The 16947-nt window shown below is 38.9% G+C and overlaps 2 protein-coding genes across 5 annotated transcripts in view; one reads left to right on the top strand and one right to left on the bottom strand.

Moving 5' to 3' along the window:
* Positions 1–16947, top strand: part of Ccdc73 (coiled-coil domain containing 73) — a gene marked incomplete at its 5' end in the record, with an annotated part of 113814 nt that overhangs the window by 38573 nt on the left and 58294 nt on the right. Inside the window, 3 exon segments of the mRNA XM_013502982.1 lie at positions 5047–5118; positions 9613–9648; positions 10872–10946. Of these exon segments, the coding sequence (XP_013358436.1) occupies positions 5047–5118; positions 9613–9648; positions 10872–10946 (183 nt within the window).
* LOC102028530 overlaps positions 1203–16947 on the bottom strand; it is a 16648-nt gene continuing 903 nt past the window's right edge. Inside the window, exons 2-4 of one of the 4 annotated variants that reach the window (XR_263641.1) lie at positions 15647–15787; positions 10222–10356; positions 1203–1393 (exon numbers count right to left, since the gene is read on the bottom strand). Coding sequence is in view for 2 of the 4 variants with exons in the window: in XM_013502984.1 (XP_013358438.1) it covers positions 12545–13328; positions 15652–15671 (804 nt within the window). In the remaining 2 variants the exon portion in view is untranslated. Of the gene's footprint in view, positions 1394–10221; positions 10357–11529; positions 13329–15646; positions 15788–16947 lie in introns of those variants that run through there. The other 3 variants (XR_263640.1, XM_013502984.1, XM_013502985.1) reach the window with 3 other exon arrangements.

The raw sequence follows: 16947 nt of genomic DNA, 5'->3' as shown, positions 1-16947 counted from the left end.
AGAACACCCAAATTCAACCAAGAGAATGGAGACCTTCAAATCATACCTTTCATCACAAATACACTCTATGTATTGAGTTCATATATAGAGTGGCCAAAAATGCAGAGAGCTATATTAAGAATAAGGACCTTGGAGTTAATCATGGCTAAGAAATAAGATAGGTTTGCTCATTTAAGAGTTAATAAAGGGGAAATAAAATATTTAGGAAAACAAAAGCCTCCAAATCAGAGCATTCCAATCTGTGGCCTCCTACTGCTCAACGGGACGGTCGTCCATGTACCACCAGCAGTTCAAGCTGGTGGGAACATGTTAAAGGAGTGTATCTGTGTTCCAATAAAGCTTTTTTATGGACACTGAAATTTAAATTTCATCCAATTTTCAGGTGACTCGAAGTATGAGTCTTCTTTTGATAATTTCCTTTTCATCCATTAAAAAGTGTAAAAACTATTTTAGCTTATAGGCCAAACTGAAACAAATAGTTAACCAGATGTGACCTGTAGGTCATAGTTTGTCAACCCCTGATTTAGAGCTGAACTGGTGGAAGCTGTTTCTTTCTGAAGGTGGTATGTTTTTGAGGTTTTCTTCAGACTCCTTAGTTTTCAGTCTCTTGATGGGATGGCATGTCAGGGGTTGGAGAGTGAAACCTCCTACCTGTTCTGCTAGGAGCCGTGACTCCAAGGACCTGTGCCTGTACTTTAGCTTCTGTGCTAGCGAAGTCCCTGGTAGAATTATTTCCAGCATGATTTCAGGGTGTCTTGTTTTCTCTGAGAGACATTCACAGAAGACATTACCCTGAGTTTTAGGTTATGCAGAGGAGATGCAGCATATTTATTGGTAAGACTCTGAGGCATGTTGCATGTCTGAAGTAAGGAAATGCCCCAAACAGGAGAAGGGGCAACCTCTACCAAGTGTGTCTGGCAAACACAAGTCGTGTAGGGAAGAGTGGCTGTTATAGTCTTAGGAGGCAGAGGTAGTGGAAAAGTAATGCACCCTTAGCTCTTTCTGCTTTGTCTTAAGATTGAGGATGATGGGGGCAATGAACTTCTCAATACATGGCAAGGCTTTGCAAAGTTCTGTAATAGCAATCCTGATAATTGTTTCACTTCATTCCGAGAGGAAAGCAGTGATGAGAACATTCAGAACCCACTGTAGGAGTCGTTTTAGGAAATGCGTATGTACGGAATGAGGTTTGTATTTATAAGGATAACTTTTATTAGGGTGGTTCTGGTGACAGATGAGGTGTACACCAGGGACACCATCAGCAATCTTAGAAAAACTTCCCACCAGTGCTCAGTGAGTATAGTTTTCAGTCTGTCCTTGTCTCTGATGGATGACCGCTTGTAAAATTTTTGTGAAGTCTCCTGAGGTCCTCTGGTGCCACCAAGTGTCTGTTCTGAAAGAGATTTCCTTTGGTTATTTACCATCTTTTTTTTTTTTTCTTCAGACTCTGGAGCCAGTACTGGGCTTTTCAGAGTAGCATTTTGCAGTCTCTCCCACTTTGGCTGTGGGGGTATGGTGGGTTCCAGGACCATGTAATGTGAAGATTGGCTGGGACATTTCTTTTGGCCTTTGTGTTACCCCTTTCAGTGTGCATTCATGATCGCTACCCCCTTAGGAAGCACAAGAGCACTGAAACTTGTTGACCATTTGAGATTGTGGTTCTTCCTTAGCTCAGAAGCCTTTGTTGTTTCTGCAGTATTTCAAAACCATGGGTGTCTACATAGCTGCTATCGTGTTCACCCTTTTATTTCTCAACAGTAGACAAGCTGTGCCAAATAGTGTGAGTTCTTTGATATGGGCAGATTTTACTTCTCCTAAGGAATCACACTTTTACATTGTATCCAGCCTGCTATTTTTCTGTTTTTGGTTTCAAAAAATGACTTATCAACAGACAAGATTAAGCCTAAATTTACTCTATGGGGAGTGTCTAATAATTCTGCTTGTGCCAAAGCCAGTGCTCAGATACTGGGTGATCATGAATTTCCCCTTCTTTGGATAACAGGAAGAGTATCAGGCTTTACAAAAAGTTTCTGTATAGGCAACACTTACTAGAAATGGAGATCAAAGAGAGATATTTTATATAGGAAGTTGCTGATTATTAAAATATTTCTAGGGCTGGGTATATTGCTCAGTAGCATAAGCGCCTGCCTAGCAAGCACAAGGTCCAGAGTTCGATTCCTGGTACAGAAAAGAAAAAAAAGTAAAATATTTCTAGAAAGGAAGTTTGGCAGGCACTGTCTTCAGTCTCTCTCACTGTTAGTATATATTTTTTATTAAGGCGTAAAACATTTAACCTGTTTTCCATTTAGATCCTTACATATATTGTATATAAAGTGAATTATGTATATATTCATATATAAGATGAATAACATGTAAAGGGAATCTCAGCACTCTGGGAGGCTGAGGCAGGAAGATCACAAATCTGATCCTAGGCTGGGAAAGTTGGTGACCTAGCAAGACACCCTATTTCAAAAATAAATAAATAAATAAATAAATAAATAAATAAATAAATACTAGGATATAGCTTAGAATAAAGGCAATGGATTCAATCCCTGGTGCTGCCAAAAGGGTACAATAAATAGTATATGCATAGTTTCTAGGTATGGAATCTTAGAGGAGAAAGCAATATTTCTGTCTTGGAGACCTCAAGGTAATGCTCTCAAGCTGGAGCAGGATGAGCCCATGGATTGTGAGATACCCACTATCTGAGTAGCTCATTGACTTTGAGGAAGAGGCTTCAAATATTTAGAAACATTTTTCTCTGTAAGTTTGAGGATAAAATGAAAAACTGGGTGCATAATTCCCTCCAGGGGCGGCCATTGATGTGCCCACTTAATTTTCCCCTTTATATTCTTAGCTAGAGCAGGGCCGTTATTTCTCCAGTGTCGTATCTCATACACATCTGCAGCTAGCTTTACCAAGGCTTTCTCTCTTCCTGCCTCCTAACTGCAGTGTTTAGTTGTGTTAGCGGTAAGGTCAGCAGGTTATTATTGGCTTTTATTCTGAGCCTTGAAGATCTGGATTTGGGGTTCCAGTTATAGAGTTAATTTCCATTCCAATACTTGCTGCATATTAAATCCCCTATTTTTGGATCCAATGCTGTTCACAAGAAGGAGAGAGCTGGAGGTCTATTTTTCAGAGTCTGTCCTCAAGGAACTAATTCCTAAAGTCTCTGGTACACTTACTCATTCTTTCCTTCTTTGGTGGCAGGATTAGAGTCTACTTTGCTTTCCTAGCAGAAACTTTGGGGATAGCTTCTGCAAGATTTTGCCCAACACCTACAGCTTTTCTAAATTTGTTTCCTACGCAGTTGGAGATTTTTTTCTAAGCTATTCTTGGAATTTCCTCATTTTGCCTTTCTCATTCTTTTATCATCAGAGAACATGAGCCAATTGATACAGATCTTAGAACAGGCAGTATTATTTTTAAAGTTAGCTATAGAACTAAACATATTTTAAGTAATTATGAACTTCTGAAAACAGAATGAGAAAAAATATTATGTACTGTTTAACTCAGAATGGAATAACAGCTACGTAGTCACAACAGTGTAACTACTGACTAGCTGTTGGGTTCTGGGAAAGTTTTGATATAACTGTGTTAAAAGACCAGAAGGAGAAGATTTAGAGTAATGGCTGTATAAGAAGACTAAACTTACAATAACAGAAGTCAAGAGATAAACTTTCACAATGTTTTATCTTGGTTTCCTAGTACATATATGTAGTGCATAATGTTTACATTCCTTGTGGGAGGTTGTTACATGCACATTATACACCCCAATTCCTCTTTTCTCATTCCTTTTCCCTTCCCTTCTTCTCCTCCCTTCCAGTTTTTAATCTCCTTCCCCACTGAGAACAATCTATCTCCTTACTTCCTGTTACCTAGCTTTTGTTTTGCTATTTATTTTTACTCTGTGTTTCTCATATAAGAGAATCCATATTTAAGCTTGTGTGTCTGATTTATTTCACTTAACATTATGATCTCAAGATGCATTCATTTTCCTACAAATGACTTGTCTATCCTTCTTTATATCAGCGTACTATGGGGTGTAAAATGCATTTTTAAAAGTCCATTCATCTGTTGATGGACATATAGGCCACCTAAGAGATAAACTTTTAAAATTGTTAAATCAATGTATTGCTTAGAAATATTGAGGAAAATAACAAAGATTGGAAAGTGGCTGGGCATAAAGGTGCCCACTTGTATTCTCAGCTACTGGGAGGCTGAAGCAGGAGGATCACAAGATGAAGGCCAGCCTGGCCAACTTAGTGAAACTCTGTCTCAAAATCAAAAGTAAGGGTTGGGGATATAGCTCAATGGTAGACTTCTTGCCTAGCATATACATTGCCCTGGTTTGAACCCTCAGTACTGCACTGGAAAGAAAAAATCAAAGTGGTTACCATTCTTAGACCTATTTTTTTAATGAGGGAAATTATTAACTTTGATAAGATAGAAGAAATGTGTAAAGTTTTCTGATCTAAAGGATAGAACATACAACTTACACCATAAAAGAGGGCAAGGGATAAATGGAGTCCTTCTTTTAATGCCCTGTGGTAGCTTTGGTTTTGCAAAAAAACAAAAAAAATTATTTCAGACTTTAAAAGACGTATATGTTGCCATATGAACATTTTTGCATAGATAATAAAAATGGTTTCTCTGGAAACCCTAAAACTGTAGGGTAACAGCTTGTGTATTAAGATTCTTAATTTTAATGCTTTTAGTTAAAAGATATTTTCTTGAAGAAAACCTAGAGGTTCAGAAAAAAAATTTTGTGATGCTGGGGATTGATCCCAGACCTTCATGCATGCTGGGCAAGTGCTTTACCAGGCCCTAGACAGCAATATAATATTTATAATGAAGAAGCAAGAAGAATAATAATGCTTATATGATGAATTTATGACAAAAGATCATAAAAGTTTTTAAAGTTGTGTTTCAAGAGCATACAGTGCAGAAAAGTGCATTTATGTTATTTCAATTGTGAACCAAACTAATGTTTAAAACTAAAATTGTTGCTAGAATTTCTTTAACTCCTTGTAATTTTTAAAATAGGAAACGCTTCAGAATCAAAAGGAAGCATTAGTAAAGCAACACAAAGAGGCAATGGAAGTTTTAAAAAAGCAGGTAATTTCACAAACTACAGTTTTGTTTTGTTTTTTTTTTTTTTGGTTTTTCTCCGGTACTGGGAACCAAACTCATGACCTTGCGCTTGCCAGGCAGGCGCTTTGCCACTGAGCTAAATCCCCAGCCCCTACAAACTACAGTTTTAAATACTGTATTTCTTTCCCCTCCCATGAATATTGTGACAAGCTGTTTTCTGTACTCACAGTAGACAAATAAAAAAGGGTCTTACAAAAAATAGGAAATGAATTGAGTTATTTTGAATTATAACTGACAAAGTCGTAAAGGAAATTTGGAGCACTGTTTTCTTGTTGATGGAGGAGATATGTTCTCACTGGCCCTAAATAACTTAGGTGAGTGAAGTGTGTGTCTTTGTTCTTTCTCTCCCTTTTCTCTCTCTTCTGTTAGAATATCCTAGAAGCTTGCCTTTTCCACATTGCTCCATTACCAGAATCTGATGTAGAGCTGAGACACATGTAGGGAAATGTAAAGGCGGAGGAGAGGTGATTATCACACACTGAAGCCTCTATCAATATCAACTACCAGTAACTGAGAAAGACTAGTAGAAAATTTTTTTAAAAGGTTTAAAGAGATTGCTAGCAACACTTTCCGTTAATTCGTATTCTATAGCTCTTTTTGATGGCCTCAAATTTCTCTTCAGTCCATAGTTAAATTTAATATTAGTTTAAGAAAATGTGCTCACGTAAAATATTTTTTGGAAGTTTTTTCCTTTTATCTATCGCATTGTCCTCATTTTTTTCTTCCTTTATTTCCCTCTTTTTTGTCTTTACATCCATACAAGAGCATGGTTAGAAGAAGAAAGAAATGCAGCTAAAGAAATAAACCTATACAATCTGTGTCACTCCTGGGTTAAGGTTATTGATAATTTACATCTAAGTGTGAATTTGCTTCAACAAATGACAGGCTTTCTTCTTTTAATCTGAAGTAGCTCTAACCAAAGTTATGAGAATTTTAATGCAAAGGTAAGGAACCAGAAGCCAAAAGTGTAGCACATTGTCTAGGAGAAAAAAGTCTATGGCTCTGCTATTACAAAGAGTTGGAGCAAGAGTATGCAGATATGTGAAAATGTGAGGAAAAAATGCACTTGGGGTCTTTTTGTTTGTTTTTGCAGTGCTGGGTCTATCAGGGTTTGCTCGAGGAGCAAATTTAAAATATATATAAAAGGATTTACAGGGTAGACTTACAGTGGCCACCTGCAGACTCAGGTATGGGAGAATACAAAAGGTCTGTCTGCATGCTGGAGAGCCAGAGGGTCCATCAGAAGTTAAAGGCCTGGAGCTCACTGCTGAGTCCTGTGTGAGTCCATAACAGGAAGCTGAAGGGTCTGCTGGAATGCTTGAGATGGACATCCAAAGGTGATGGTAAAGACTGGGGATCCTCCAGTGAAACAGAACCAAGACTTCTTTCTTCTTTCCCTTTTTATTCCATCCAAACCACAAGCCTACTGGCTGGTGCCATCCACATCCAGTGTCTTCTGTCTTCAGTAAGTCAGTTATCCAGACACATCCAGAACTGTGCTAAACCAATCTGGTAGGTGTTTCTTACTCAAGTTGACACTACAATTAACTGTTACACGGGGGACCAAAGCCAGGCCTTGCAACATGCTAGGCAAGCTGTCTAGTCCTGTACCATGTCCTTAGCTCTGTGGGAGTTTTTTGTACCGGGAATCAAACTCAGAACCTTGTGGATTGCCAGGCTGGTACTGTGCCACTGAGCTGTATCCCTGGCTCCTCTGTCTTTGTTTTATATAAAGCATTTCAGAATACAAGGAAGACACAGGTAGGTCAACTTCATTGAATGAAGAAATGTCTAGTAGGTTAGACATTAGTCCAAATGGGTCATAATAGTGTTACCTTGGGTACTATATATGGTTTCTAGCTCCTTCTTCTCTGGCACTGTAGCCCTGCTTTGCTTCCCAGCCTCCATAAACTAAGATTTGCTCCCCCATGCCCTTCCATCATGATGTCCTTGCCTGGGAACCAACTTACCATGGACTGAATTCCCCCAAACCATGAGCCAAATTAAACCTGTCCTCCTTTAAATTGTGGGTGCTGGATATTGTGTCTTAGCAAAAAGAAAGCTAATATGGAAAATTGGTACCAGAGTAATTGGGTCATTGCTATGATTGTACCTAATCATTTGGTTTAAAAATCTTTTAGAACTAGTTGCTTAAGGAATTTGGAAAGATTCAGAGATGCAGACTAGTGAAGCCAGAGAATGCTGTAAACCTATAAACAGTTTGATGGGTGATCCCGATTGAAGCTCAGAAGGCTGGAATGTTGATAGGAATGTAGAGAGTAAAGTCCAAGCTAAGTAGGTTTCATTTGGAAAAAAGGTCTCCATTGTCAGTTAGACTAGAAGCCATGCATGTGACATTCTGGCAGAAGCATTATCTACATTTTGCCCATGTCCTGAGACTTTACTGAACACTGAGATTAGAGGTCATGGGCTAATTAACCTGGTGGAGGAAATTTCAAGACAGCTCAACGTTCAGGCTATGACGTGGGTACTGCTGTCTGCTTTAGGTAGAATTATAATAAGAGTTGCGGACTAAAGACAGCAGAAAAATTTGAGACTTAAATTTTTGCCCAGAAGGAAACATTTGCAAAGTTGAGGGCAAAAAAGGTGTGGTGCTAAAGACACTAGTACCATTAAAAAGCAACCAACTACTTTGTACAGGAACAAGAAGAAAGGTGTCTTGAAGGCATCTCAAAAATTTGCAAGACCCTACTCATCACAGGCTCAAAGGTGCAAAAGTGTAAACCTTTCATTTGAAAAGATTGACCCTGGGCCTCCTCCTGGGTAGAGCTTCCTCAGGAGTTGGTTCCCCAGTATTCATTGCATTGTGCTCAGCTATCCAGGCACAGAGGCTACTGCTTAGATTGGCCATGACCACGGAGGCCTGGATGGTGCTCACTGTGGCAAGCAGATCTTGGTGCTATCCATATGATTCTGGTTTTATCTGTATGCAGAATGCAAGAGTTGTGGGGTCATGGAAGCTAAGGGATTCCTGGGAAGACAGGGTAGTGTGTGAAGCTGTGAGAATGAAGCCAAAGGTACAGTGGGGACCCAGGAATGAGAAATGGGAAGAATGTGGAGTATCTGCACAAGAAAGATGGAGGTTATGAGTAGAGTCAGCCCAAGAGAGAGGCCATATGGGCTGCAACTAGCAAGGCCATAGAGGTAGGGTTGCCTAAGCTCTCTGGAACTCACATCTCACCACCGTGTGCCCTGGGTCCTAGATACAGAGCTATAGGACTTAGTGTGACCCCTGGTGGATCTCAGTCTTGCTTTGGTGCAACTCTTTTGTAACCTCTTCCTCCCTTTTGGAATGGCATGTTTGCCCTGTGCTATTGTACCTGAAGATTATGTAACTTGTTTTTGTTTTTTTTTTTCTACAGAGGTTCACAGCTAAGAGTTTGTCTTAACTCTCAGAAGAGACTTGTACTTTTGAAAAATATTGGAACTGTTGAGACTTGGAGTTCCACTTGTAGCAGGATAGTTGTATTATGTTAGGCAGAATTATTAATTTATTATTGTTTTTATTTGGAAAATAATATGGCTTAAGGAAACCTGTTTAGGTGTGAAGTTGACAAGGGGTAGAATGTAACTATTAATCCTCACATGTTAACTTTACTGGATTAAGAAACATGTGATGGATTAGGTGAGTCTGGGTGGGTCTTGGAAGTGTGACCTTGGGTACTATATATGGTCCCCTGCCCCTTCCTCTCTGGCATTGTTCCCATGCTCTGCTTCCTGGCCACCATGGGCTAAGCAGCTTTGTTCCTCCATACCTTCTGTCAGGATGTTCCTACCTGGGACAAGCCAGTCCTGGACTGAAAACTATCAGCCAAATTAACCCTCTGCTTCTATAAATTGTGCGTGTTAGGTATTGTGTCTCAGTGATAAGAAAGCTAACTCGTATAGCTGAAAAGGATAGAGGGACAGTCCAAAGAAAATTTTCATGTCTTGCCAATTTTGCTAATATCCTAGCACTACTTATTTTATGATTTTCCTTTGGTGTGTGCACTTCAGTTTTTCCTGTGTCATAATTTCAAAAGGTTATTTCACTGTTATGTGCATTTAAAATTGTTTCAGTACATGAATACTATGCAAATACAAATGGTGCTAATTTCATAAATTTCTACCTCCTAAATATGATACACAAGGGATGTACTATCATTTAGCAGTATGATAAAATACTCAGATATTTAAGACATCTTATGGAAAGGAACACTAAGCTTTGAAGGACTGTTGGTGTCTCTAATGGTAATTAAATTGTTCTTTGACCTTGTTGACTGGTATTTCCCCCGCTTTTATATCCTCATTGTTTTGTCTTCTGAATGTAGAAGTAGCATACCTACATTGTATTGAATTCAAACAACGTGGCAATGTAAAATGTTTCTCTTTTCTTACTGATCATCATGAATCACTAACAGTTTATTCTACCTGTATTTTAATTTAAAAAATTATCAGTTACAAGTGAAGATGTATGCCTTGGAAGAAGAAAAGGTATTTATTACTTTTTAATTTAATTTAAAGCATACCTAAATGAACTTAATTATTATTTGTTCACTATAACAGAAAAGATCATTAATAACAAATGAAAATGTTGATTGCTTATAATCTCAGAAATAGAAAGGATCTAAAGTAGTTGTGTTATTGGACCTTTCTCATTTTATAGTACAGACTACTGTACCAAGGCCTAACAAAATTAAATGACTTGCTCTGACAAATTGGAAGTAGAACAAAGATTTTTTTCAGCTCCCAAATAAATATTCTTCCCATTCTACTGTAATGTTTTTGTTAAATATAATATATTTTAATGCTTTTTTACTGTAATTGCCTTTTTAAAAAACACTGAAATGACTTATATCTGGCTTACCAATTGGGAAAGGACATGTATCCCAACTAACCTGGAAATTTATCTGGAACTAAATATTTTCTCTAGTTGTTATTTATATATATATGCGAATAGTATACAATTTATAATATTAATAATTGACAGCTTATTATTTTTAGCAAAAAAAATCTTATTAAAAAGTTGCCCTATATCCTTATATCACCATATGAATGCACTCATACCTTTATTAATTGGAATATAGTTGGACTTCTGTATCTCGATTTCATCTTCATGGGTTCAACCAACTGCTCACTGACAACACTAGGGAAGAAAATGTTCATATGTACTGGATGTGCACAGATTTTCTTCCTGGTACTCTGTGAACAATGTAGCATAACAGCTATTAATATAGTATTTATATTGTCTCTGGTATTAGGAGATATTATAAGTAATTTAGAGATGATTTAACATATCTGGGAAGGTATGTGTAGGTTATATGCAAATACTATGCTATTTTATATAATCAAACTTAAGCATATTCAGATTTTGGTATTTATGAGGGTCTTGGAAGGAATTACTAGCAGATTCTGGGAGGTGAGCATATATTTATTCTAGCTATTAAGAATTAAGTAATTATGTAGTGTAAGTTTTCCTAGGAATGCTTTACTGATAAAGTGACTTGTCATTATATTTCATTTCATGATAATTATAATTATATAAATGCTTTATTGAAACTTTTGATATTTTGAAGCCATCAGAAATGTAGTTTGTCATGTAGGTACAAGCCTATGAAGTATTAAGCCTGAAGTAGAGACTTTGGTTCTTGAGCTCTTAAATTTTCCTTTATTCTCTATGCATTAGAAAATACTTAAATATTATCTTTTACTTAAAGGGAAAATATCAACTTGCTACAGAAATAAAAGAAAAAGAAATAGAAGGATTGAAGGAAACATTAAAAGAGTTACAGGTAATGCAATTTAGTATTATTTAAAAAGTAATTTGCTCAAAAAAAGCAATTCGCAATTTTAGCATATCAGTAAACACTATTAAACATGTAAGCTAGCGAAGCAAAGCTGAAAAAAACTCGTATGTGATATATTACATAATTTAATAGATTTTCCTGAGAACCTTAAATGTCAAATTAAGAGTTTTGCTTCATCTTTTATTTAAAAATATTTAAGTAAATTTTATTATTTTTAATAGTAATTTAATTGTAGCTTTTAACCCTATACATGAAGAAAACAAATAAGGTTTATATAGTATAATTTATTTACTCATGGTCTTTAAAAATTTAAACAAAACAAAAGATTACAGAGCTGGGTGTGGTGGTGCAGCCTGTAATCCCAACACTCAAAGAGGCTGAGGCAGGAGGATCACTGTGAGTTGGAGGCCAGCATGGGCTACAGAGTGAGTTCAAGGCCAGCCTTGACTATATAGCAAGCCCCTGTCTCTAAATAAATAAATGAATAAATAAATAAATGGAAACAAAAACAACCACAAAAAATTAAAATAGCATTATTGAATCTTTACTGTGTGCAAGTATTGTGCTTACTTCCTACAAAGACTAAGAAAACATCAGTTTTGTTCAGTCTCACAGAAGACACAGAAGTGCTCTGCTAATGAGGACTCATTCAGTGTATATTTATTAAGCCAACACTTTCTTCAGCCCTGGAGACACAACAGTGAGTGAAACAGACACCTCTGCCCTTGCAGACCATGTGAAAAACTACGATGAGTAAAGTGGAGATTGTCAGGGAAGAAAATACTCTTATCATTTCAAAGTCTTATGCTTAGATAACATTAGTTACAGAGAGCAACATATATATTTACAATGGAAGGACCCTGGAAGTCATTGCCTTAAGCAGAAGATCGAATGTAGCATTGTTAATCGTGATTTCAGCTTTTCCAGGGGCTGCTGTTCTTGTGCAGTGAGGGCACGTAACCCTACCTGTAATCTTCTGACCAAAAACATTAACCTGAATCGAATACTGACAAAATGGTGAGATTCATAATGTGTGCTGTCCTCTGAGACAGCAGCCTTGTGGTACTGGTTTTATTTTTTGATGAAAGAGAATAAAGAGAACGGTTATGTGCGATATATGAACCTTTGCACCCTGAATCAGGGAGTTTCAAACCCATAAAAACTTGAAGGACAATTGGAGAAATTTGAACAGGACTGGGTAGTAGGTGACAGGGAGTCGTTGTTAATCTTCCCAGGGTGTTACGGGTACTGTGGTTTGACCGATGGTCTTTAATCTTAGAAAAATTATGATGAAGTTTTGAGGAGCAACGTTTCATGACAGCTGCAAGTTACTTTCACGTAGTTCAGGAAATAAAGTGTGTGTGTGTAAACAAAGACAAGAAAGTATGGAAATATGATAAGAATTGGTGAATCTAGAAGTCAGAAAAACATCAGTTTTAGAAGGGTATGAATAAGATTGAGGATTGTATGGTTTTAAAGTTTATCTTCTTTATAATTCTTAAAGTGGTTGTCTAGAGACTAGAATTATATTTGTGCATATTCATATATATTTATATATGTAAACGCATATCTGTTCTATCCTGCTAGCATAGTTTACGGGGTGCACCGTCTGTGGTGAGTCCTGTAGGGGAGTGGCAAGCCGTGTCAGGTGATAGGCCTCCATACAGGTTGTGTTCCTCTGGCTGGTTACTCCATTGTCGGGAGAGGCCCAGAGCTCCTGCTACCTCGTTAGAAAATGATGCAGGTCCAGGTGCTGCCCCCGGAGAGGAGGAGACTGGAGTCGCAGCTTCTTCTGTGTGACCCTCACATGCAGTCATGCCAGAGGTGTGCAGTGTGCGGAGGACCCGCATAGGTGTGGTGTTAGCAAAAGTTGTGTTCTTCCTTTCTGCTGCTACTGTAGGGGTGTTTGGCCAGCAGTGGGACCTCAGACAGCTGGGAGCTTTTGTTCCCCTGTTCTTTAAGTTGAAGTTCACTAGGATTGGAGTGTGACTGCATTGTGGCAGGATCCGGGCACAATTCCTGTGAGCTGGGCTGGAAGTGTAGCTCAGGAATAAACACCTGCCCCATGTGCACAGGCCCCTGGATTGCAGCACCACCAAGAACAAAAAACAACTCCCCACACCCAAAAAACTATCCAGCTGAAGTATTTGGAGGCATGAGCAGGGGACAGATGATCGTGACTTTGCCAAGGAAAGCTTCTCCCCTGGCCTTCTGAGCTGGTGTTCTCCAGGGGCAGGGCGTTGGCCCAGGGTTTCTCGTCCTCCCTTAGTTCTTCCCGGTGTGGTGCTCACCAGGTAGTAAGCTCGGGCTGAATCGCAGCTGCAGCTCATTGAGGTTTCTCTCAACTGAGCTGCAAGCTTGAATAACCTAGTGGAGAGCACAGGCAGTATCAGGCTCCAGAGCTCTGCATATACAGTTACCCACTGGTAAGGAGTTCTTCAACATGTGAATAATTTTGTATACTGGAGAAGAAATAGAAAGACAAACAATAAAAAAGAAAGTTCCTGGAGTTGGGAAGGTGGAAAAGCGTTCTTATCCACAAATGGTTCTGGTACAAGTAGAGACACTGTGAACAAAAACATTCTACAGCTAGACTTATGCCCTTCACAAAAATGAACTCAGAGTGGACCACAGAGCAGAACGTAAGACAGTAAACCATAAAACTTCTATGAGATAATATAGAAGACCTACATGATCATGTGTTTGTTGATGACCTTTTAGGTATAACACCAAAGTCATGATCCATGAAAGATATGATAAGCTGGGCTTCACTAAAATCAAAAACTTCTGCTCTTCAAAAGACACTATCAAGAAAATGACAAACTATAGATAAAGAAAATACTTGCTCTGGGTGGTAATCCCAGCATTTGGAAGACTGAGGCAAGGGATTGCCCAGAGTTTGAGGCCAATCTGGGTTATATACTGAGTTCAAGGCCAGCCTGAACTGCACAACAAAATCCTGTCTCAAAAAGACAAAAAAAAAGAAAAAGAAGTAGGGGCTGGGGATTTAGCTCAGCGGCAAAAGCGCCTGCCTGGCAAGCGCAAGGTCGTAAGTTCGGTTCCCGGTACCGGAGAAAAACCAAAAAAAAAAAAAAAAGAAAAAGAAAAAAAGAAAATATTTGCAAAAAATAAATATATCTGATGAAAGACTGCTACTCAAAGTACACAAAGAGCTCTTTCAAACCCAACTATAAGAAAGCAACCCAATAAAAAACAGGCTGAAGATCTTTTCTCTCTGTTTTTTTCCTTTGGGTTCTGGGGGTTGAACTCAGAGCCTTCACATTGAGCTACATCCCCAGTCCTTGTTACTTGTTTTTATTTTGAGTCAGGGTGTTGCTAGGTTGCCGAGGCTCAGACCTTGAATCCTTCTGCCTTGGCCTCCTAGAGTGCTATTATTACAAGCACATACCACCCGGGCCTGGCTAAAACAGGCCAAAGATATTAACAGACACTTCCCCAAAAAAGATACACATACAGATAGCATATGCGTATGAAAAGATGTCCCTTATCATATGTCATCAAGAATTATGAATTAAAACACTGAAGTAGCACTGCACACCAGTGAGAACAGCTGCACTCTGGAGCAGCAACACCAGCAAGAAGCAGAGAGGACAGGGAGCAGCAGGTGCTCTGGGTCTCACTGGTGGAAGAGCTCAGTGGTACAGCCACTCTGGGAGTCATTTCAGTTGTTTCTTACAAAACTAAACTCAACAAAGCAAATCACACTCCTTGATATTAACCCAGATAAGCTGATAACTCATGTGCACAAGAAAACCTGCATGTGGCCACTTGTAGCAGCTCTATTCATATTCCAGACCTTGGGAACAAGCAAAGTGTGTTTCAGGAGGTGAATGGATGAACAAGTGGTGTATTGGGTTAATGTTATCACTTAGTTATTGTGGACTGATCAGGCCCACAGTCTCCCAAATGAGTGTATGGTGAAGGCTTAAACAAAAGAGTCCAGTGATATGATTTTAGGGCTCCAGAAGGATTAAAACCCTCTGACAGAATTCAAGAGTCTCTGGGGCCTATGACCAAGAACTTCTTTGGGTAGCCCATATTCATTTGGTTTTCAAAAAGGGAGGGGAATACCAAGGAAAGCTCAGGAATCTGAGCAGGACCTTGGGAGTCTGTTCAAGGACTTCTCCAAGCAATACATTATGTTAATTTAGGAGAAGTATATTATCTCCAGGAAGGCCTTCACACAGGGGTGAAGATACCTGCAGCTAGTCTTTTGTTGATTGAGGTTGGAGCCAGGTATCCTGAGCTGTGGCCTTGCTTGTCCTTTGGGGCTTCATGGCTTCACTTGCCACTACAGGCCTCAGCCGGGACCAGTGACTCACAGAAGTTCACTTACTATAAGTCTGCTGCCCATCTCCAGACAAGGGGCCTAGGCATTGGACATGCTTGCAAATAAACATAGCTAATTGGTTAATTTTAAATCCTGCTCTGAGCCACTTTGTAGTGGTCACCATCATGGTAGTATGTGCCCCTCTCAAATGGTGGTTGTTTTACTCAATGGATTAAAATCTATGACGGTCATCTGTTTTGATGCTCAAATTATTCTTGGTTTGACCAGCAAGAATCCATTTAAGCTAGGTTTTTAGTCTTTCTGACATCATTATTTTATCATTTTCCTGCTTTCAAATAAAAATTAAATATGCCAGGATCATGGGGTACTTTACCTGACCTTGACTTGGAACAAACCATTTCTCCATATTGAACTGGTTCCTGTTAGCAGAAAAATGGTGTGTAGCAGACAAGATCTGGGCGTTATCATACTCAGTGCTGCGCGGTGTCAGTGCTTCCAGGACCTTCAAACAGAACTAGGGAAAAGTGAGCATTCAGAGCACATACATGAGCACACACACTCACAGTTACCCTTTATTTCTATGTCAGTCTATAGATTGAAAACTGAATTCACACCATGTCCACACATGGTCTCCAAGTACAGGGTTGCTTTAGTTTATTTCCTTTCCTGTGTTATTACATTCTTGTCTTTCAGATATCCAACTTTCATTATTGTTAGTGTGCTTACACATTTGAAAAATCTTCCTGTATGTAGTCACTCTGTTACTCTAACATCCGCTCCTTCCTCATGTGGGTGTCATCCTTGCCTGGTGTGGATTCCCACACCTTGAGCTAGGTTGTCCTTTTACTAAGTTCACCTGCCCCTCCCTCCCTCCCTCCCTCCATCCCTCCGTCCTTCCTTCCTTCCTGGGCTGGGGATTGAATCTAGGGCCTCTCTCTTGCTAAGTGCCTGTCCTCCCACTGAGCCGCATCTTCACAGCAGATTGTCCTCCCTCCCAGGGACCCCCTTGTCCTCTGTCAGGCTGGTTCCTGTTCTGTAACATTGTGCCCATAACTTCCCTTCTACACAGATCCTCACCTTGTTCTGCCTCACCTAGTGGACTTGGACCTGAATTGTTGTGAAAGAGGAAAGGGTTCAGTGTTTTTAGTATTGTATTTTGGGGGACTTTGTTCACAAGTAATATAAATACAATTAATGAAAAAATTAGTAAGAAAATAAGGTTTGCTCTAAAGTGTGCTTTTAGTGAACTTTCATTACATTTTTTCATAAATTGTGGTATAATCATTAGGAAAGTATCTGTCATCTTTGACATTTCCTTCTACAGTTAATATTAATTAGTATCACTATAGTTTTATTCTTTTACTAGACAGATACCTGCATCTGCTATTATAAACCAAATTGTATGTGATTTTTAGGATTAAAAAATAAAACATTAACTATAACATTCATAAAAAGATTGTGTATCAGTCTAATTATCTTATTTTCAAGTTCAACTCTGTCAAAAAAGCAATCATGTAGTGTCTTTATAAACTAGGCATTGCTCTAAAGGCACTGATAAAATATAGCTGTGGACTGTAATTTAGGAGGGCAGAGATTATGAGGTCTCAAAAGCAGTGGCCTCGGGGCTGGGGATTTAGCTCAGCGGCAAAGCGCCTGCCTGGCAAGCGCAAGGTC

Source organism: Chinchilla lanigera, unplaced genomic scaffold (genome assembly GCF_000276665.1).
Source record: "Chinchilla lanigera isolate Chin_1 unplaced genomic scaffold, ChiLan1.0 scaffold00075, whole genome shotgun sequence".
Taxonomy (NCBI): Eukaryota; Metazoa; Chordata; class Mammalia; order Rodentia; family Chinchillidae; genus Chinchilla; species Chinchilla lanigera.
Note: the sequence above shows the minus strand (reverse complement) of the source record. Positions and strands in the feature narration are given on the sequence as shown.